This window comes from Zonotrichia leucophrys, chromosome 4 (assembly GCF_028769735.1).
Source record: "Zonotrichia leucophrys gambelii isolate GWCS_2022_RI chromosome 4, RI_Zleu_2.0, whole genome shotgun sequence".
In the NCBI taxonomy this organism is placed as follows: domain Eukaryota; kingdom Metazoa; phylum Chordata; class Aves; order Passeriformes; family Passerellidae; genus Zonotrichia; species Zonotrichia leucophrys.
In genome coordinates, this window is record NC_088173.1 from 22935759 (window position 1) to 22953560 (window position 17802).

Here is a 17802-nt window from a genome sequence, read left to right on the forward strand (position 1 = left end):
TTATTTTCTTGGATAAAAGCCCTGATTCATGGCAACATTGCCATTCAGGAAATATTTGCCCAGGAATTAGAGCACATGAGCAGTCCTACAGAAATCAGCTCAGTGCCTTCCTGACCCACTGAGGACAGACAGACCTCAGCAAACCTCTGAGTGCACAAATCATATTATACACACCAGCACCAAGTGAGAGGCAGTGCAAGTTAGACTCACAATATTCAAGAATAAAGCAGTATTGATTAAATATGCATAATCAGAATCATGATTTACAAGCCATTTTTTTGCTACCTTCTGTTCATTAAAGATTAACTTAATTCAAACAGAGATAATGCGTGTTAGATGGAAACACAGATGAGGAAACATAAAAACGATGGAGTTGAAATGCATCATTTTGCAGTTCAAAGCCTGAGAAAAACGTTTAAAGAGCCATTATTTTTCTGGATGCATTAGATTATTCTTTTTAATTTTTGAAAACCAGCTGTGATTAAGAAAGTGAAACTGTTCATAAATGATGTCTTTATGATTCACAATAATTTAATAAAAATCACAATGTTTCAAAGCTTCATAATATAATACACTATAAAAAATTGTTTTAATTTTTCACTCATAAAATCATTTTCACCCTGTTCCAACACACAGAACATCACAAAACTGCCAAGATCCTTTATGATAACAATTACTGGAGAGTGAAAATTGTGTCTATAGAGAATATGCAGAACTGAGGATTATAACTGTGGATATGAGAACATCCTAGTAACAACTGCTGGCCTTTTTTGATTTTGAAATTTAGCAAGTAAAACCAAAATATTGATTTGAAAAAAACCTAAGAATAAAACTACCAATGGCTAGCAGGGAAAACTGGAAGGACAGATAGGAAGTCATGGGTACCTTTCTTACTTTTGATAACTGAATCAAAAGGTAGAAGGAAGTTTAGTGCACAGTCTTTTCAAAGAAGCAAATTTATTGCATTTGATTATATCATCTTAGCATGATTTTTTTTAATGAGTAGTTTCTCCTTGCATGACCATATCTTTTAACTCTTGTAAAGTTAGTGGACTTGCTGGACTGAGAAACCTTTAGTGAATTTCTATTAGCATTACTAATTCCAGTTTAATCCCAAACTGACCTGAGTTTTTCATTAATAGCTTACTCCAGCTAATGTATATACATAGTAGTGATGAACAAAATTACTATGGAGATACTAAAATTCTAAAGACAAATGCTGACAATCAAAACCTAAATTGTAAAATTCTATTATTATTATTATTATTATCATTATCATTATCATTATCATTATTATCATTATTATTATTACTACTACTACTACTACTACTACTACTACTACTACTACTATTACTACTACTATTATCCTTGTCCATATTGTGATACCCTGCCCAACTTTGGCTAAACTTACTATTTCTTCACTTGTGACTTCTCTTCCCTAACCTCACCTTTCCCACCAGACCTGCTGGAGTTAGAGCTGAACAAGTTTATATGTTACAGCAGGAGCAGACTGGAACAGGTCACCTTCCTTCCCTCTGCTTCATGGTCATGCCTATTTTGGAAAACAGAATTACCATGAAAGTGGGATCACCAAGGAATAAACTGTTGGAAAAAGCTGTAGGTGAGTAGACACCTACATACTTGGGGCATGGAAAGGAAGATGGATTTCAGAAACATTTGTCTGCAACTTACAGCATGGCATGAAGCCCTTCAGAGATGTGACCTGTCTGCCCTGTTGTAAGATTAAATCACCTGGAGACCAGGAATAGATTCCTGACTACATCCACAACACATCCTGAAGCCAGTTTCAAAAGCTTTGATACCAAATGATCTCACTGCTTTGGCATCAAATACTTTTCCTTTGGTACTATATTAAAGGAGTTCCAAACAAAGCAATGTTTCATCAATGCAAGGGGATACATTAGGACCCCAAACCTAAGAAGCGGCACAGGTTGTGGAAGTCAAAACCATCTGGCAAAAATCATTTTTTTTTTCCAAATGATATGTTTCCATTTATCTGAGTTTATTGTAAATGCTTTTATAAAAGGCGTCAGCTATCATTCTGGTTGATAGCAAAAGCCAAAACTAAGAGTGCACAGTGCCATAACAGTAAGAAACATCTTTAGTAGGGAAATGTACATTGGTAGGAAGCAGTGAGTATCAATTTCATGATTAAAAATGTTTAGATGAAGTAAACAGAATTAATAACTTTTGTTTGATTCTCATGCATGCCTAGAAGAGAACTGTTTTTATGGACAGAGTGATTTACATACAGCTTTCCAATTGCATCTTGCAGCGCTGTGTATCCATAGGAAACAAGGTCAAGTCCAAAGGGCATGACAGTGTAATAGACAATCTGAAAATACAGAAAGGGAATTTAAAAACTGTGTGAGCTGTCAGGTAAGCAGTAGATGGCCATGGGAAACAAAACAATAAAAGGTTTTCGATTTTTGTCTTTGTAAAACAGCAGAAACAAAATTTAGAAGTCATAATTAGCAGTTTGTAATGGAGATCTCTCTAGTATAAAATAAGACAATACAATTTTATAGAGGGTTTTAAACATATAGAAGCTCACAAATTAAAGAACTACTAATACAAGACAAAATACATATAGGTCATAGAATAACCAAACCAAATGTCCATACAGACCAGAGTCCTGTCTCCAGCATTGGCCAACGACAGACTTCTAAAGAAGAATATGACACAGCAGCAATATGGAAGTGCTATTTTGTCAGATATCCAGCAGCATCCAAAAGCTGCAGCTCAAGGGCTTCCCAAACCAGAAGGGATGCTTCGGTATTTAAGGGACATCAACAGATTTTTTTGTCTCCAAGAAGTTGTTTTGCTTTCAGCTGCTTTCTGGAATCTAAGTGTCCTGGTTTCACCTGGGACAGTTAGTTTTTTCCCTAGTAGCTGGCACAGGTCTCTTCTTCGTTCCTCTTATTACAATTAGTATTAGAATTAATACTTTTATTTTGTTCTACTTTGCTGCAATTTTTAAGCTGTTCTCGACCCACAACTTCTACGGCCTTTATTTTCCTGCTTCTCCTTCCCATCCCACTGAGGCCAGGAAGAAGTGAGTGAATGGTATTTAGTTTCCAGCTGGGGTTAAACCCTGACAGCACATAAAGTTTAATATGCACAGCATATAATCTTGCAGCAAAGAATACACTCTAATCATGCCTTTTTATCTATCCTCAGTCTGTCTCATAGTTTTTCACTGTAAAAGAAGGCAAAAAATCAATGCCCATCCATTCTCTCTGTGCCGTCCATGATTTAGAGACCTCTATGGCACTACCTCAATTATTTTGCTTTTTCCAGTGTGAAAAGTTCAGCCTTTCTCAGCTGTTCCACACCTTTGACTGTTCTTGCCTCCCCTCCTACAGCTGGAAGACCAGAATTGCATTCAGAATGTAAGTATGGCATACTTTTATGCACTGGCATGACTTTAATCACTAATACTTCCAAGAATTCAATTCACTTTCTCAAATAGTACTGAGCTATTAGCTGACATTTTCAGAGAACTATCAACTACTACTCAAAGCTAATTTTTTTGGCTGGAAATAACCAACTCTAGATCAATCAGGTTTTATGTGAAGTTAAAATAATTTTTTCCCTCATGCATAATTTCCAGTTGTTTACATTGAATTTCATCCCATGCTTTGTTGCTTAGTCATTAGATTGACTTGTGGTTCTCACTGTTGTCTCTTATCTTTACTGTTCTGCATATTTTGGTATCATCAAATGCACTTGCAAATTCAGTTTTTCAGATGATTTATGTTGAAAAGCACAGAACACAGAATAGATTTATTTTTGGGGGGGGAGTCAACTCTTTTACTTCCCCTGATGTGAGCAGTAGCTGTCTATTCCTGCATTCAGTTTCCTAATTCTTAACTATTTGTGCAAGAGCTTTCTCTCATATAAATTTTGCCATAAAGTATTTTGATAACTGGAGAGTCTTTCATTTATACATGATAATACCTCTGTAAACTAGAAACACAAGACATAGAAATTACATATTTTAAAAATGTAATCAAACCACAGTCCCTAAAATAATTCATCTTACCTGCATACATATAATGTAAGAAAATAGTGTGCTATTAAAATAAACAGAGTATTTTTAGAATATGGCAATAATTCCTAACTTTATTGAAGCTGATTTTCTTTTTTGCACATTTTCAGAGATAGTCTTCTATCCAAAACACTTCCATTATTATTCACTCAATATTCACTAATCGTTAACCATTCCTATTGAGCTCCTTTATAAATACCTGCAACCCAGCAAAAATATTTGAAAAATATTTCAGTGTTTTATTTAACACTTGCTCTTTCAAAAGGGAAACTTCTTTCATAGCTGGAAGTTATTTTCTACTTTGAAATATTAATTTCTACACACTTCAGAACTACAGAAGCAGCTGAAATCAAAACCAAGACCTTCAGAGCAATCAAAATGAAATGCTTTGATTGCCCAATGTATTTTCTTTTCTGATCACTGCCAGCAATAGTCTTGAGACTGATTTTTCTCACCCTGTTTTGAAATGGTAAAAAAAGAACCCAAATTCTTTCATATTGTTTCTCTTTTTTTCCATCCATTTCTACTGCAGGAAGCAATAGCTCATGTGAACCTAGCTTCTCAAGTGGTTCCCTCTTAAAGGTAATGTTGCAGTATATTCAGAAATCATTTTCATGTCTATCAGGGCAATATGTTACAGCACACACTAGAAGAAAATTCACTTCCTGTTAGAAAATTTAGCCTAATCTCTACAAACTGTAAACTATAAACTCTCCATATCTGTAATTCACTATCACCTCCCTTTTAATCAACTAATTTGCTGGTTTAAGTGGATGACTATTTTTGTGTCATTGTGTATACCTTTGATAAACCAAGTTCAAGCACCAAAAAGGTATATGTTAATTGCAATCCAATTGAACAGCAATTTGGAGGCTTCTGAAAAGAATTATATCCAGTGAGGCATAGAAATTAATCAGGATTTTTTCGCAGTACTTTTACAAAACATACATATTCACAAATTTTATAATATCTGCTTTCCCTATATCTTTAGCAAATAATCATAGTTTACTTTAGTTGCTGTAAAAATTCAAGTAGTGTGCAACATATACTGCTTTATTGAAGGCTATATTTCAGATATATTATCCACTCCACTATGCTTCTAGGAACCTAAGAAATTATCAAAAGGGTTCAAATTTAGTTAGTTCTGTGTGTTAGGTTATCATGTATATAGACATCAAATTTCTAACACTTGCAGCGCTATCATCTGATTTCTTTACACATGTTATTGCAGCATTGTTTAGAAACTGTCTCATATAAATTTCATTGTATTACAATACTAAGGCTAATACAGAATACATGCTTCACATAAAATCACTTTAAAAAAACAGTGGAAACATTTAAATAAAATACCTCATGCTGACTAGGACATCTCCATCCCGAAATATAAAAAGAAGGATATTTTCTTGTGTGACATCATGGAAGTTAGCATTTTTTTCATTTGCAAAGAATAAGTCTGGCTTCCAAAGACACTTAAACATAGTTGGGTCCACTGTCAGTGTATCTGAACCTCTCCAGTCATTGGGCAGTTTCAGTCTGGGGTCATTCCACTTCTGTCTTAGAAAGATGTTGACTCTATAATCCTGATCAGAAGAATAAACAAACATTAGACTAGCCAAAAGTCTAGCAAAAACCCCACAGAGAAATAAAACCATTCCACCAGACTTGGAAGAGAAAAAATTATGCCCTGATTTTTCTATCACAAAGACAGTAATCACTATTCAAATTACATTACAAAGTATTATGTTTAACAGACTTCAGTACAAACAGATTACATCTCACTCATGGTTTTGAATACAGCAACTTTCCTTAAACAAAGGATCAAATTGCCACTCCAGAGTAATTTTTGCATTCCCTCAGTAAAAGCTCCTGTTACCCAGGCATAGAGAAAAGCATGCAGCAGGGCAGAGAGAGGCCATGGCTTGACTGCACTAAATGGCTGCAGGCAGTAGGCATGATATCACATCTTTCAGGATATCCTGTGAGTGCCAATTCCAGTTTACTCTCCATTTGGTTGTGGCACTCTGATGGCAAAACTTATTATAAAAGCAGGAAACAAACCAGGTAGGTAATAGATTTTATACTAGACACCCAGAATACAGCCTCAGACCTTCTACCAGTGATCTGGGACTATCTTGGTAACAGGAAAACTGATGACAGCTTGCAACATAAATACTGAGGTAGCAGGTATGAAAGGAAAAACAGAATCAGTCTCAAAGAGACAAAAATCAAGGCTTTACAGAGGAAATCTCCTTCTGAAATCAGTAGGAATCTGGCTGAAGGAATGACAGTAGTAGAGCCATGCTCAATGAGAACCTAATTTTGCTTTTGGGAACTGGAGTAGCCTGTGTCTCAGGGCAAAATGATACCCTGCACGTGCTCTGTGCTTAGTGAAAGCTGTGTGCATCCAAAGCAAGAATCTGACCTAGAATGTCAGCTAGGATTTTTCAGTCTTTTCTCTTAAGCCTTTTTGTTTTTTACATTTACATTTAAGCCAGCGCCTCTTTTTGATGTATATGTAAACAAGGCAGATCACATACAGAGATAAAGTTATTGTTGAAAAAAAAGTTAAACTAACCCAAAAAAATGAATGAAAATTCTGTATGTAAGATTATTTCTATCTCCAGTCTTCACAGTTGCCTTCTATAGTGTGCTTTGCTTTTTCATAATTGTCTACTAGGTACAAAACCTCCTGAGATAAGGGCTGTGTCTTTCAGAGCAGTGAAAACACTGCTACTGCTCTAAAATTACACCAAAATGCTAGAAATATGGGAGTGAAGATTCTCAACATATTTTTGGTTTGTTAATGGATTCTGCATACAAAAAAATTTTATAAAGTTTTTTACTTTCTGTGTCAATTACTCTCATGCATTTTGTTGATACAACTGAATTATCTTCTATATCTATCTATATCTATCTTATCTATACTTACTGCATTTACAGTCCAGAGCAGGTGCCATGATGAGACAGTCATCCTAACTTCAACCAGAAAGAGTCCACTTGGCTAAGACCTTATGCAGAATAATTTATTCTGATTTGCTCTGTATAGTTAAATACAGTGCCCACTTTCCCATGTCCAGTCCACCAGTTAAATCAGCCCAAGTATTTCTTTATTACACTGTACTGTGTAATATTTTTTCTTACTGCATTGTAAGGAAAAGCAAAGCATCAAAACTCAGTGCTTGTTATTTGTTGGTAGTTGGTTTTGGAAAAAATATACATAGTCTGAGTCTTATTTATCCAAATACCTATGTTGTCTTGCCAAGGTGAAGAAGAAGCAAAAAAGGGTTAATATAAAGTGAATTTGTACTGGAAAGCTCTCACAGAGAAGCTTCATAATTGGAGGGAATTCAGGTCATTATCTCAGAAAGCATCTTTTCAATTATATGTAAATAATTGAAAATTTCCTTTACTTGCTTCTTGCTGAAGTTCCCATTCCATATGCACTTCTTCTCTCAGTGAAAAAAAATACTCTAAACCATATGAGATAAATACTGCATACCATTCATGCTCACAAGCATTACACTGGTGGTTACACTGAATTCAATTTCCCCACAAAGAAGTGCATTACACTAATTTCAAACAAAATAAGATGCCTTCTAAAAGCCATAGGCAAATGATAAGCACTGTGCAACACTTGCCTTCAGCTTACCCATTCAGTAGAAGGAGATGCTTACATCACTGAAAAGCAGAATGCACTGGCAAAATAAGAATTGGAAGTAAGATCAGGTGGATGCTATTTTATTTCCTTCCTTGCTCTATTACAAATGAACTTAAACACCAAATAATCAGATGTTTGGACATTTTAAGAACTTGAGTCTGTTCCCATTTAACTCAGAGAAAGAAAAATCTCATTAATCTAAAATGGGGAGGTTCAGGCCCAAAGTAGAGACGTTGACAGGGATACTTGGAGAGGAAGGCCACCACATACTTGGGGCAATCCAGAGAATGTAAAAAAAAGCAAAGAGATGTCACAATACAAAACTGTGGCTAGCCAGACAACAATGTGCAAAATCTGCTTCTTGGAAGAGCATGCACCCTCACGGCATCTGGCAGCAATAAAGACTATGATCTGGTAAGAATTCACTTTGAAAGAAGTCTGTGACCAGCCCTCTCATATTTGCACAATGAATTTTAAGATTCAGTAAGTGTATTAGAATTAGGTTGAACAGGGGCTGAAGAAACAATCTGCATGGAGCACATGGTCTTCCTGGTGTACATTTTGTAAATGTTTTTTGAATTTGCAGAGTGATTGGCATTTTATAGTAAAGGAGAGTCAAATAGCAACTAAAAAGGCTGAAAGTAGGGGAAGAGGATGGAAGAGACATTCATCAACATCAGATGAGGATGGACCTGCCAGGTAGAAGGAAACACAGAAGTATTCTACAGGGCTTTGTTTTCCCATGTAACTCCAACAGAAGGCAAGTCGTTTTCAGGGAGGTTGGGAGGCATTCTAGGAAATATTTCAGAAGTCTACTAAACAGTGTGCATGTGGCCAGAAAACCACCTCAGGCCAGAAAGCAAGCATAGCCTATACATATCTCTGCAAAACAGAGCACATAGATGATCACAAAATGCACTCACATAAAGAAAGGCAGCATAATAGTGTTTCCATTTAATGAAGTAAAAAATATCATTTTTAAGATTAAAATAAGGAAACGGATTTTTTTTAATAGTCACGAATATTAAAAAGACCTTTCTGTAAGATTTTAAAGTAAAGGAGAAGGAAGAACTGGAGTTTTGTTGCTTGAGTCAGTGAAGAAAGGTCACACTGCAAGCAAAAACCTTGAACATAGATTCTGTAGACAGAAAGTCAAATTATCATTACAGAAAAAAAATTATAGCCCTAGGGGTATTTATACCAGAAACTCTCTATCCCTAGGAATCCTTGACTGGTCATCCAGTTTAAAACAGTTTCTAAATGTGACATAATCAACCTATTATACCACAATTCTGCAGTCTCAAAAAATGTGCGAAAACTCAGGAGCAGAGTTAACATGGGATCCTTGACAAGGAGTCTAACGATAGAGAAGGAAGCAAGTTACAGGATTCAGGATAAAGGAAGCTTACTGGAACATAGCAGCTGTGGTGTAAGCTCTTCTCCTTTTTATCTGTATGAATTCTGATTCTCTCTGTAGTTCACAAGTTCTTTTGCTTAGTTTTTTCTAAGAAACTTGCTTGATAAGTGTGGAAGCACTGCAGTTCTCTTCAATGAACACTATCCTTTCTAAAGACAGAGCAAGCATTTGCCTTTCAGATTCTTCATGAAGGCTTGATTAAAGTGATACAGGATTCTGGGCATAGGACTCAAAAAATGGGTACTCTTTGGCTTTGAAACAAAGTATCTTCAATGATTTTCTATAAATAAATTCCCTCCTTTCTTAAATCTAAGTGGACTATACCTCAGAAGGAGCTAATTTCAACTCTTTGAGGATGAGCCAACTGCATGGCTAAGAATATAATTACCACAGGACCAGAAGGACAGCAAGCAAGGTCTTCTCTCACTGTCACTCTGCACATTTGTTTGTTGGATCTTCTACCATAACCTGTCTTCCAGTCATCTGGTACCCATTGTTATTTTTCCCCACACTTCCATCACACAAAACAAGGAATCATTGCTTTAGCATGGCTTTACCCTGACATAGATTTTGCAAAAATTTATGAGTTCAATTATTACAGCCAGCAGTGGCTAGAGAGCAAAGCATCATCACAATAATTCATTGACTGAAAAACTTAGAAATATATTATTTCAAAGATTCTGATATCACTCCAACCAGTTTAGTAGCTTCTGGTAATTTTAGAGACAGTCTATAAATCAATACTCCTCATGATTCTCACCAATGCCAGAGAAAGTAGAGATGCAGCCAGTCACTCTCTTCTCCAACATCAAGGAACTTTTGCAGCAGTTCTGGTACTTCTGGAAATGTCTACTTTCTGAACACAAGAGGCCCCTCTGACCCTTCACCTCCAGGAAATATTTTTGGTGCCTCACCTCCAGGAAATATTTTTCCTGTGATTCAAGAAGTACAAGTCTTTTCCTATTCTAAGCGATCCATTTCTACTGTCCGGTGTATTACCCAGACCAAGTACAATCCTATCCCCAAGAGAGATGTGATTCCTTAATATCCAGTGCCCACTGCAGCAGGAAGAGTTTTCCAAATAATACATGGAAGAACAGATTGTCTGCTAATTTTGTCAGTGCTTCCTGTATTAGATTAAGGCAATCAAGAAGTAACCCAAATTTGACACAAACGTGCTTAACTATCATGGTGATCAGCTAGACATAGAAATCTAAATGAAAGCATAAAATAAAGTAAGGATGGTGTCTGATATTCTCTATTACAGAGAGCATGACTTATCATACAGCACATCCTAGGAAATTTGTGAGTGACCATATCAGGAAGGTACAGACAGGCATATTTACATGGTTGTGGAGAGCATACTTTTATTTTTTGGAGGGGCTGGTGGAAGCAAATCTCTCACATTCATGTTTTGTTACTATCTGAATCTGGGTGAATTGTAAAAAAGCCTCTTTAAAAGTCATTTTTTAAAGCATGCAACTAATTTCAGAAACTTAGGGCCATCTGGCCCAATATACTGGATATCTTAAGACACTTATCTCAGTCTTACTTTCCTGCTCTTCCTCCCTGCCCCTCTTTAAATTCAAGTTCTCTTTTTATTTTCAGAAATAAATCTTGTGGCCTTTGGGCAAACTTACATTTTTTCATTTTAATGTCACTTCCCACTAATGCTGTTAGTTGACTTACTATCATTTGCAATCAGACATAAATCTCGGCTAGCTAAAGAAACAAATTTTTGGCCAAGCTGCTCAAAACTGTTCCAGCCACCATTCATTTCAACTTGGAGTGTCTCTGCAGTCCAATTGAAATTTCATTAGGGTGACATGTAAGTTGGTTCTGAGTTTTAAGTGGGCACTTACTTCCAACATCAACAAAAATGTGTTTTATTGCTTATTAGTGGTATTGTGGTTTATTGCTTCTCTGCCATTATGTGTCAGAATGCTGCCTTAGTCACAGCATTAAAAAAACAACTTAATTTTGGGAACTGCCTCAATGCCTTAGATGCAACAGGCCACCAAAGAGATCAGGGAATGCCTCAAAACTCCCACTCAGTGCATGTCTTGGTTGAGGCTTCCATGTACTGGCACGACATGGTGCACTCCCCTCTTTTTTACACAAAAGGAAAACCTGATCAGGTCAGAACATCTTCAAGAACTAAATGCATTTTTTGGCAATCTTTTTGGTAGTATTTGTTGGAGACAATGTGACAAAAAAAGATCTGCAAGTCCCAAAATATCAGAAAGTACTTTGCTGAAGGAACTCATATTTTGAAATTGATTTTATTTCCCAAAGAAACAAAAGAAGTCAAAATTGCAATGAGGATTATTTCATCCTGTTATGGACATGCTGAAATTTTCTGGCTGAACTGGAAACACATTTTTATAAACTTCAATCCCCAGTTTATCTTTCCCACGCAGTAAATAAACAGCAGGAAGGCTATGGTAATTGATAGCCTATTCCTTTACTACTGCTCCTTGTATTCCATCACAATTTATTTACATCTTCAGACCCACATAAAATAAAGAACCTATACATTTCATCCTTATGCCCCTCTGTTCTTTTTCTCTCATATACAGTCTTAGTTTGGGGTTTTTTGAATAACACACCAAGCTACCAATGTAATAACTCTCAGGAAGATCTTCAACTCATACTGTCAAATGAGTTCTTCCAGTGAACATAATAACTTATGGAAATTAGTCTAGCTCTTGCATCTTAGAAACCATGGATTTCCTTTAATGTAAATCAGATTCTAGAGCTATAGATTCTAAATCTGTGGACATATATAGAGTGAAATATATTAATAGGTTTAGGTTTACAACATAAAGCACAGTCAGACAGTAACTAACCCCATTAACTTAATTCTCAGTGTCTGCAACCACAAAAAATATTTCTATTTTATAGTTCATAATTCTCAGTCTGAAGTTTAATTTAGTAAGAAAATCTCCATTTGTACTACATGAATTTAATTTCACTCTTACCATAGTTGTCTCTTGAATTGACCCAAAGCTGTTAATGAAGATGTTAACTGCAACATCGACTGGGATTCCTTTAAAAAAAATAATTCCAGTGAGCTACACAATCCAGTAAAGGTACATTATCTTTCATTTAAAGCTCCTTTATACTGGTATCACAATTTCACAATGTAACTTTATCTTTTTAAATTAGTATATATACAGTAATTAAAGTCAATAGAAATCACTAAACCTCTTTTTAACCTAGAAGAAAAAGGTAAAAATAAAAATCCTTGGTCCAGAGAGCTAATCTTACAGTATTCCACTGACCATACATCTAAATTAATAGTGTTTGAATTCCACGATTTTCTGTTATCTCAGAATGGGTAAGCCAGCATTCCTTTTGCACACAGTGTAATGGATAGAGGCAATTAGTATTCCTAGCAGCAGACACTTTTAACTGTCAAGGTCATAATGACACTATCATCCCAAACGACCTGTTTATGATTTATGATGAGGTATTTCCTTATGCTTTAAGAGGATACCTCTTTGTGCAAGTAAAGTACATAAGCCTTTACCTGCCTGTAAAATATGAATACAGGCAGGTAAAATTATTGCAGCTTTCACAGTTATGTAGCCTTGGTTTGAAAGAGTTGGAAATGGTTACCAATTAACCAAGAAAAATTTCTAGAAGTCAGCAGCTGTGAAGATATTAGGATGGTCTGGATTTTTTTCTCTTTTCCACAGCCAGGATTCCTGTAGTTGAAGAGGGATGGTATGACAGCTGCTACATCTGCCCCCTGTCAGCCTGCGGGAATTGATTGGCAGTCATTTAATCTGGTGTTAACAGAGAGTTATCACAGAGCAAGGAGAAGGGGCCTGATAATTGAGAGAACTAATTACGGACCACTACTTTTATTTAGTACCTCTATGGTATGAATGTCAGGATGTCCACTAGATGCAGGTATATAACTTACACGGTTACAAATACTCAGCGGGTTTCTTCCTACTTTCAGCAGCAAAAGAGATATAGGAATATATGAATACTGTTTTGACAGACTAAGCAAATACAGTGCTAAGTAACGTTTCTTCCAATAGCATGTTTGTTTGCATAAAATATTTTTACGCACATTTAATACATAAATTCAAACTCATTCTCTTGGTCACCAGAAATTTATGAACATAAAATTTCACTTCTTCAGTTAAACCAATTTGTTTGGTTTGGTTTTTTAATCAGACTATTAAAGTGTGAGGCTTTCGGTTATGCAGTAAGCACAATATTTCTTTTAATGCCTGATGCATGAGACAGAGCACCCATCACATCACTAGTAGCCAAGAGTGTACTCTCTCTTCCAGATTTGAATAGGATGTGCCATCCAAGAAAATCACTCATGTGTGAGGAACATTTTAACATGGGCAAACTACTTGTCAGAAAATGTTCTTTTTCTTCCACCTCCTTCTGAGTTAAGATTACATGTCCTCCCTTTCCCTTCTGTCTTGATTCTTACCAGACTGCCAGAAGGGTTATCAAAAATATAAAGAAATCTGCACCATGCTTTGTGATTACAAGTTGATTATGCTGAAGCACAGGTAGAGAAGAGGGTGGACATTTATTCTTTGTGACAAGACTCAGTGCTGAAAACATATAAATATGGTTCTACAGAGAATAAGAAAGAAGCAGTATACTTGCTGAGAATTGAGTTTAATAAGTTTATAAAACTGTTACATAGAACTGAAAATAGCCTCTTCAAAAGCACAATAAACATTTAAGATTTCCAAATTTTTCATACTAGTGATATTCATGTTAAAATATCTCTTGATGATCATATAATAATACGAGGAGCTTTAAAATGAAAGAGCTGTTTTATGTAAACTGCATTGCCTACATGTAATAAAATTGTCTACATCTTTTTAGTAGTACATTGTTTACAGAAGGTAAATAGTCTAATTCCTTAAAAGTCTAATCTACAGCCTAACTTGTGTGAATTCTTAGTGGTTTGGCAGAGAATATATATTTCAACTTTTTCCTCTCATGTAAGGATTCACACACACTACACAGAAGAATCCTGCAACATCTGACTACCAGGGAGATGTTTTAATGGCAGAAAATGTGTTTCAATGCATTACCTATATGGATTCCTGAAGTGTGAAGCTTTATAACTAAAACATCTTTAAAGGATTTAATAATTCCGTAGTTTGCTAATAGTGATACTGCTGACCCCAACTTTTTATAGTCATCTTAAAAGGATGTCTATAGAGAAATTTGGTGGTTTAAAATGCTGTAAAGTAAAGTCCAACTAAAATGTAGAGATAAAAATATATTTTAAAACTTATTCTAGAAATTCAATTTCTACACTTAAAAGTCTTTTATAAAATAAGACCAATAGTAATAAAGCATCACATACTATTATGATAATGAAATCCTAACATATTATCTTTCATTTCAAAAGGATAAATATCTTCTGCAGCTTCACACTATCTAGGGAGGCTTCCATTAAAAAAAACCCCAACAACAACAGATATTTAGCTTGCGAGTATTATATCTACATAATTTTTCTCTGTGTGAAAAGAGAGAGAATTAAAATCCAAAGAATAAAAAAGAGGCTGAAGTATCTGACAAACCTTTGAAATTAGGCCTTATCCTGGGATCATAGCTGAGCAATAGTCTATTCAAGATATTGCTCGTAGAATTAGCAGGTACTCTTGCAAGGTCTTCAGCTGATTGCTGCCTGTAAAAAAATAGTTCATTAGTTACTACCAAGACAGAAACAATTGCATGCTTAAACTGATTTTAAAGTAATGCCATAAATGCCTTTTCACAAGCAAAAAAAAAAAATTCATTATTTTCAGGTGCCATACTGTATAGTCTTCCTTTCCTTGAGAAGTTTCAGTATTTTTCAAGAAACTACTTGATCTCTGACAAATGCTCTCTGACATACTCTTAACTGTAAACTTGGAAGCAAATACACTACAATTCACGAATTGTTCCCTTCCCTCCTAACAAAAATATGCAGAGGGACATGATTTCTTCATCAGTAGAAAGCAGCCACATGAACTATTTTTAGTGACTGTCGGATTAGGAACCTTAGTAAATTGACAGCCACTTTGTAGGTGCCAAAGCATGCAGAGGCTCTTGGCAGTCTCCTGCTCTCACATGCCAGCTATTCCACCCAGAGCTGGAGGATTGCATAATCTCTTTGTCAAGTGCTAATAAAAGCTTTACTACAGAAAACAAGGCCTTGGACTCTCGTTTTGCAGAGGGAATTTAAACATCTTCATTACCTTGCCATTATTGTGCTGGGTGTTAAATGAAAACCATTGCTGCAATTAAAAAAAATTTGTGACAGGTAAATGTAGCTACAAGAGTACATGAAATTGAGTGTAATAAAAAGCAATATGGGTGAGTCAGTGCCCTCCCCAGGTATTTTAAACACCAAGCAGGCTCATAATTGTATGTAAATGAATTTGAATATTTCCAGAACCTGTTTAGTGACTGTTTCCAGTTTTGAATTCTGTCTCATAATCACTTTTCCATCCCTTTTATGATTACTTTGCTGTCTTTCTGTCATTATAATTCAGTAACCAGGATGCCATGTAAAGATAAGAGAAACACCCTACATAGGTATAATTCATATGCATCAACATTATCACCTCTTGCAAACTAATGTACAAATGAATTTTTTAAAATTATCAAGTTTATTTCCTTAATGTTTTCCATAATCAGCATCAGCTGCAGTTGCCTTCTTCACCCTGTAGTTTCTTTTTTTCATTATTGTCTCCTCTATCAATGTCAGTTTGACAGACCTACAGGTTATTCTGTATAACAGCTAAGTTTTTTTTTCTTCTCATCCTTCAGTTTCCTTCATGTCCTCTGGGATTTCTGCGTTATTTAAACATTTTTTGAAGAAAATATTAACTCTACAGAAGGATTTTGACAGTTAAAAAAAAACTAACAAAAAACCACCGCATGAATGTATTAGACCTCCTGATTTTAAAATGTCCAATTATGGTAGCTCCTGTTCAGCATTTTCTTTATTGATTACTGAGAAATTAATTAATTAATAAATATCAGCATAGCATGACACTGGCATTTGATTGAAAACTGGAGATGAGACCAGAGCCTAGCCCTTGAAGAGCTTTTATTAATAACCTTACCTTTAAAAACAACTGCTTTAACTCAAACCATAAGGGCAAAGGGAATCAGATTTGCTGACTTGGTAGCACTCACTATGCCTTCCCAAAGAGATTTAATCTTCTCAGTTAATGTTTAACAACTAAAATATTTATAAATAAAACTATGAAGGAGTTTCCTATTATTAAAAACATGTCAACCATTATGAAAACATAAAAGCATTTTATTATATCATAGTTTCCTTGATACCCATTGAGCATTTTATTGTTCAGGAAAAAAATAATCAGATTTCTGTCTTCTTTGTTGCATTCTGAAACCTAAAGCTGCATATTGCTTAGCTAGCTAGCTTAGCTTAGCTTTCCTTGTATTTGCTTGATGTTATAAATGAGAAAAAAATTATGGCAATAAAATGGCACTAAATCCTCCTTGAAATTTTGACTACTAAACAGTAATTAGCAGGATAATTATGCATTTCAAAAACTACACAGAGATGTACCTACCAAGAAATATGTATCCAGGAGGATATCTTAAACTATAGGATGCAGGAAAAGAATTCTGGAGCAGCATTAAGTGGCTGCTGTATATAATTCCCCACCCATCTCTTGCAGTGAGTTTACTGCAACCTCAGTGATCTGTAACAACCACATAGGTGAATTCTTCCAGCAGAACTTCTCCAGAGATAATTGGTCTTCTAATAAAAAAGGAAGCATTTACTTCTAACAACATATATTAACTTCCTGTTATGTATACAGATTTGCATGTTCTGTATACAATAAGCCTCTGCTAATTTAATATTAGAACAATTAAAAAAGGAATATGTGTTCTAACTCTTTTCTTAATAATTGAAAAATTCTCTTTCAAACAATCCTCCCAGGGCTGAGTTTTTATATTTTACTTAGAATTGGATCATTATGCAAAAGAATTTTTTTATTTCTTCATTTGGTCAGGCAGCTGGACTAGATGATCATTGAAAGTCCCTTCCAGCTGAAATGTTCTATTCTATTCTATTCTATTCTATTCCATTCCATTCCATTCCATTCCATTCCATTCCATTCCATTTCTGTAATTTTGAGATGTGTTTGGTTTTCAGTGATGACCTTTACCAATGAAGAGGTTGCTACAGAAATACCATAAACCAGCTTTGTATACTTTTTGTGCTGTTACCACTAGCTGGACAAAAGGACAACAAAAGATAAAGATTATTTTCAATTTTCTAAAAAGAACAATTCAGAAATAAATGTTCATTTAGCTATTAAAAAGGCAGGCAAACACTCTGTATGCTGTGTTATATCAGATACAGAAAGGTTCATGCCACTGCTTCCTTGCAAGTCTCACAAATTAACATCTAAAACATCTACATCAGATGTCTACAAAAGGTACACTCATAAAATAATCTACTTAGTACTGAAAATAAGATTTCTTTCTAAATAATGTATGTCCAGTACAATGCAATATGAAAACAAATCCAAGCAACAACTAATGAACAAACTTAATTTTTTTTTTTTATTTTTGTCATGGGTTATACAAAAAAGTTCATTAAATAGTGAAAACAGGAATCTGAACTACACA

General features: G+C 35.1%; 1 protein-coding gene across 2 annotated transcripts in view; it reads right to left on the minus strand.

Moving 5' to 3' along the window:
* GLRB (glycine receptor beta) overlaps positions 1–17802 on the minus strand; it is a 47080-nt gene that overhangs the window by 19385 nt on the left and 9893 nt on the right. For both annotated transcript variants that reach the window (XM_064710785.1, XM_064710784.1), the window contains exons 3-6: positions 14724–14830; positions 12129–12196; positions 5423–5652; positions 2274–2356 (exon numbers count right to left, since the gene is read on the minus strand). In XM_064710785.1, coding sequence (XP_064566855.1) covers positions 2274–2356; positions 5423–5652; positions 12129–12196; positions 14724–14830 — 488 coding nt within the window. The remainder of the gene's footprint in view (positions 1–2273; positions 2357–5422; positions 5653–12128; positions 12197–14723; positions 14831–17802) is intronic.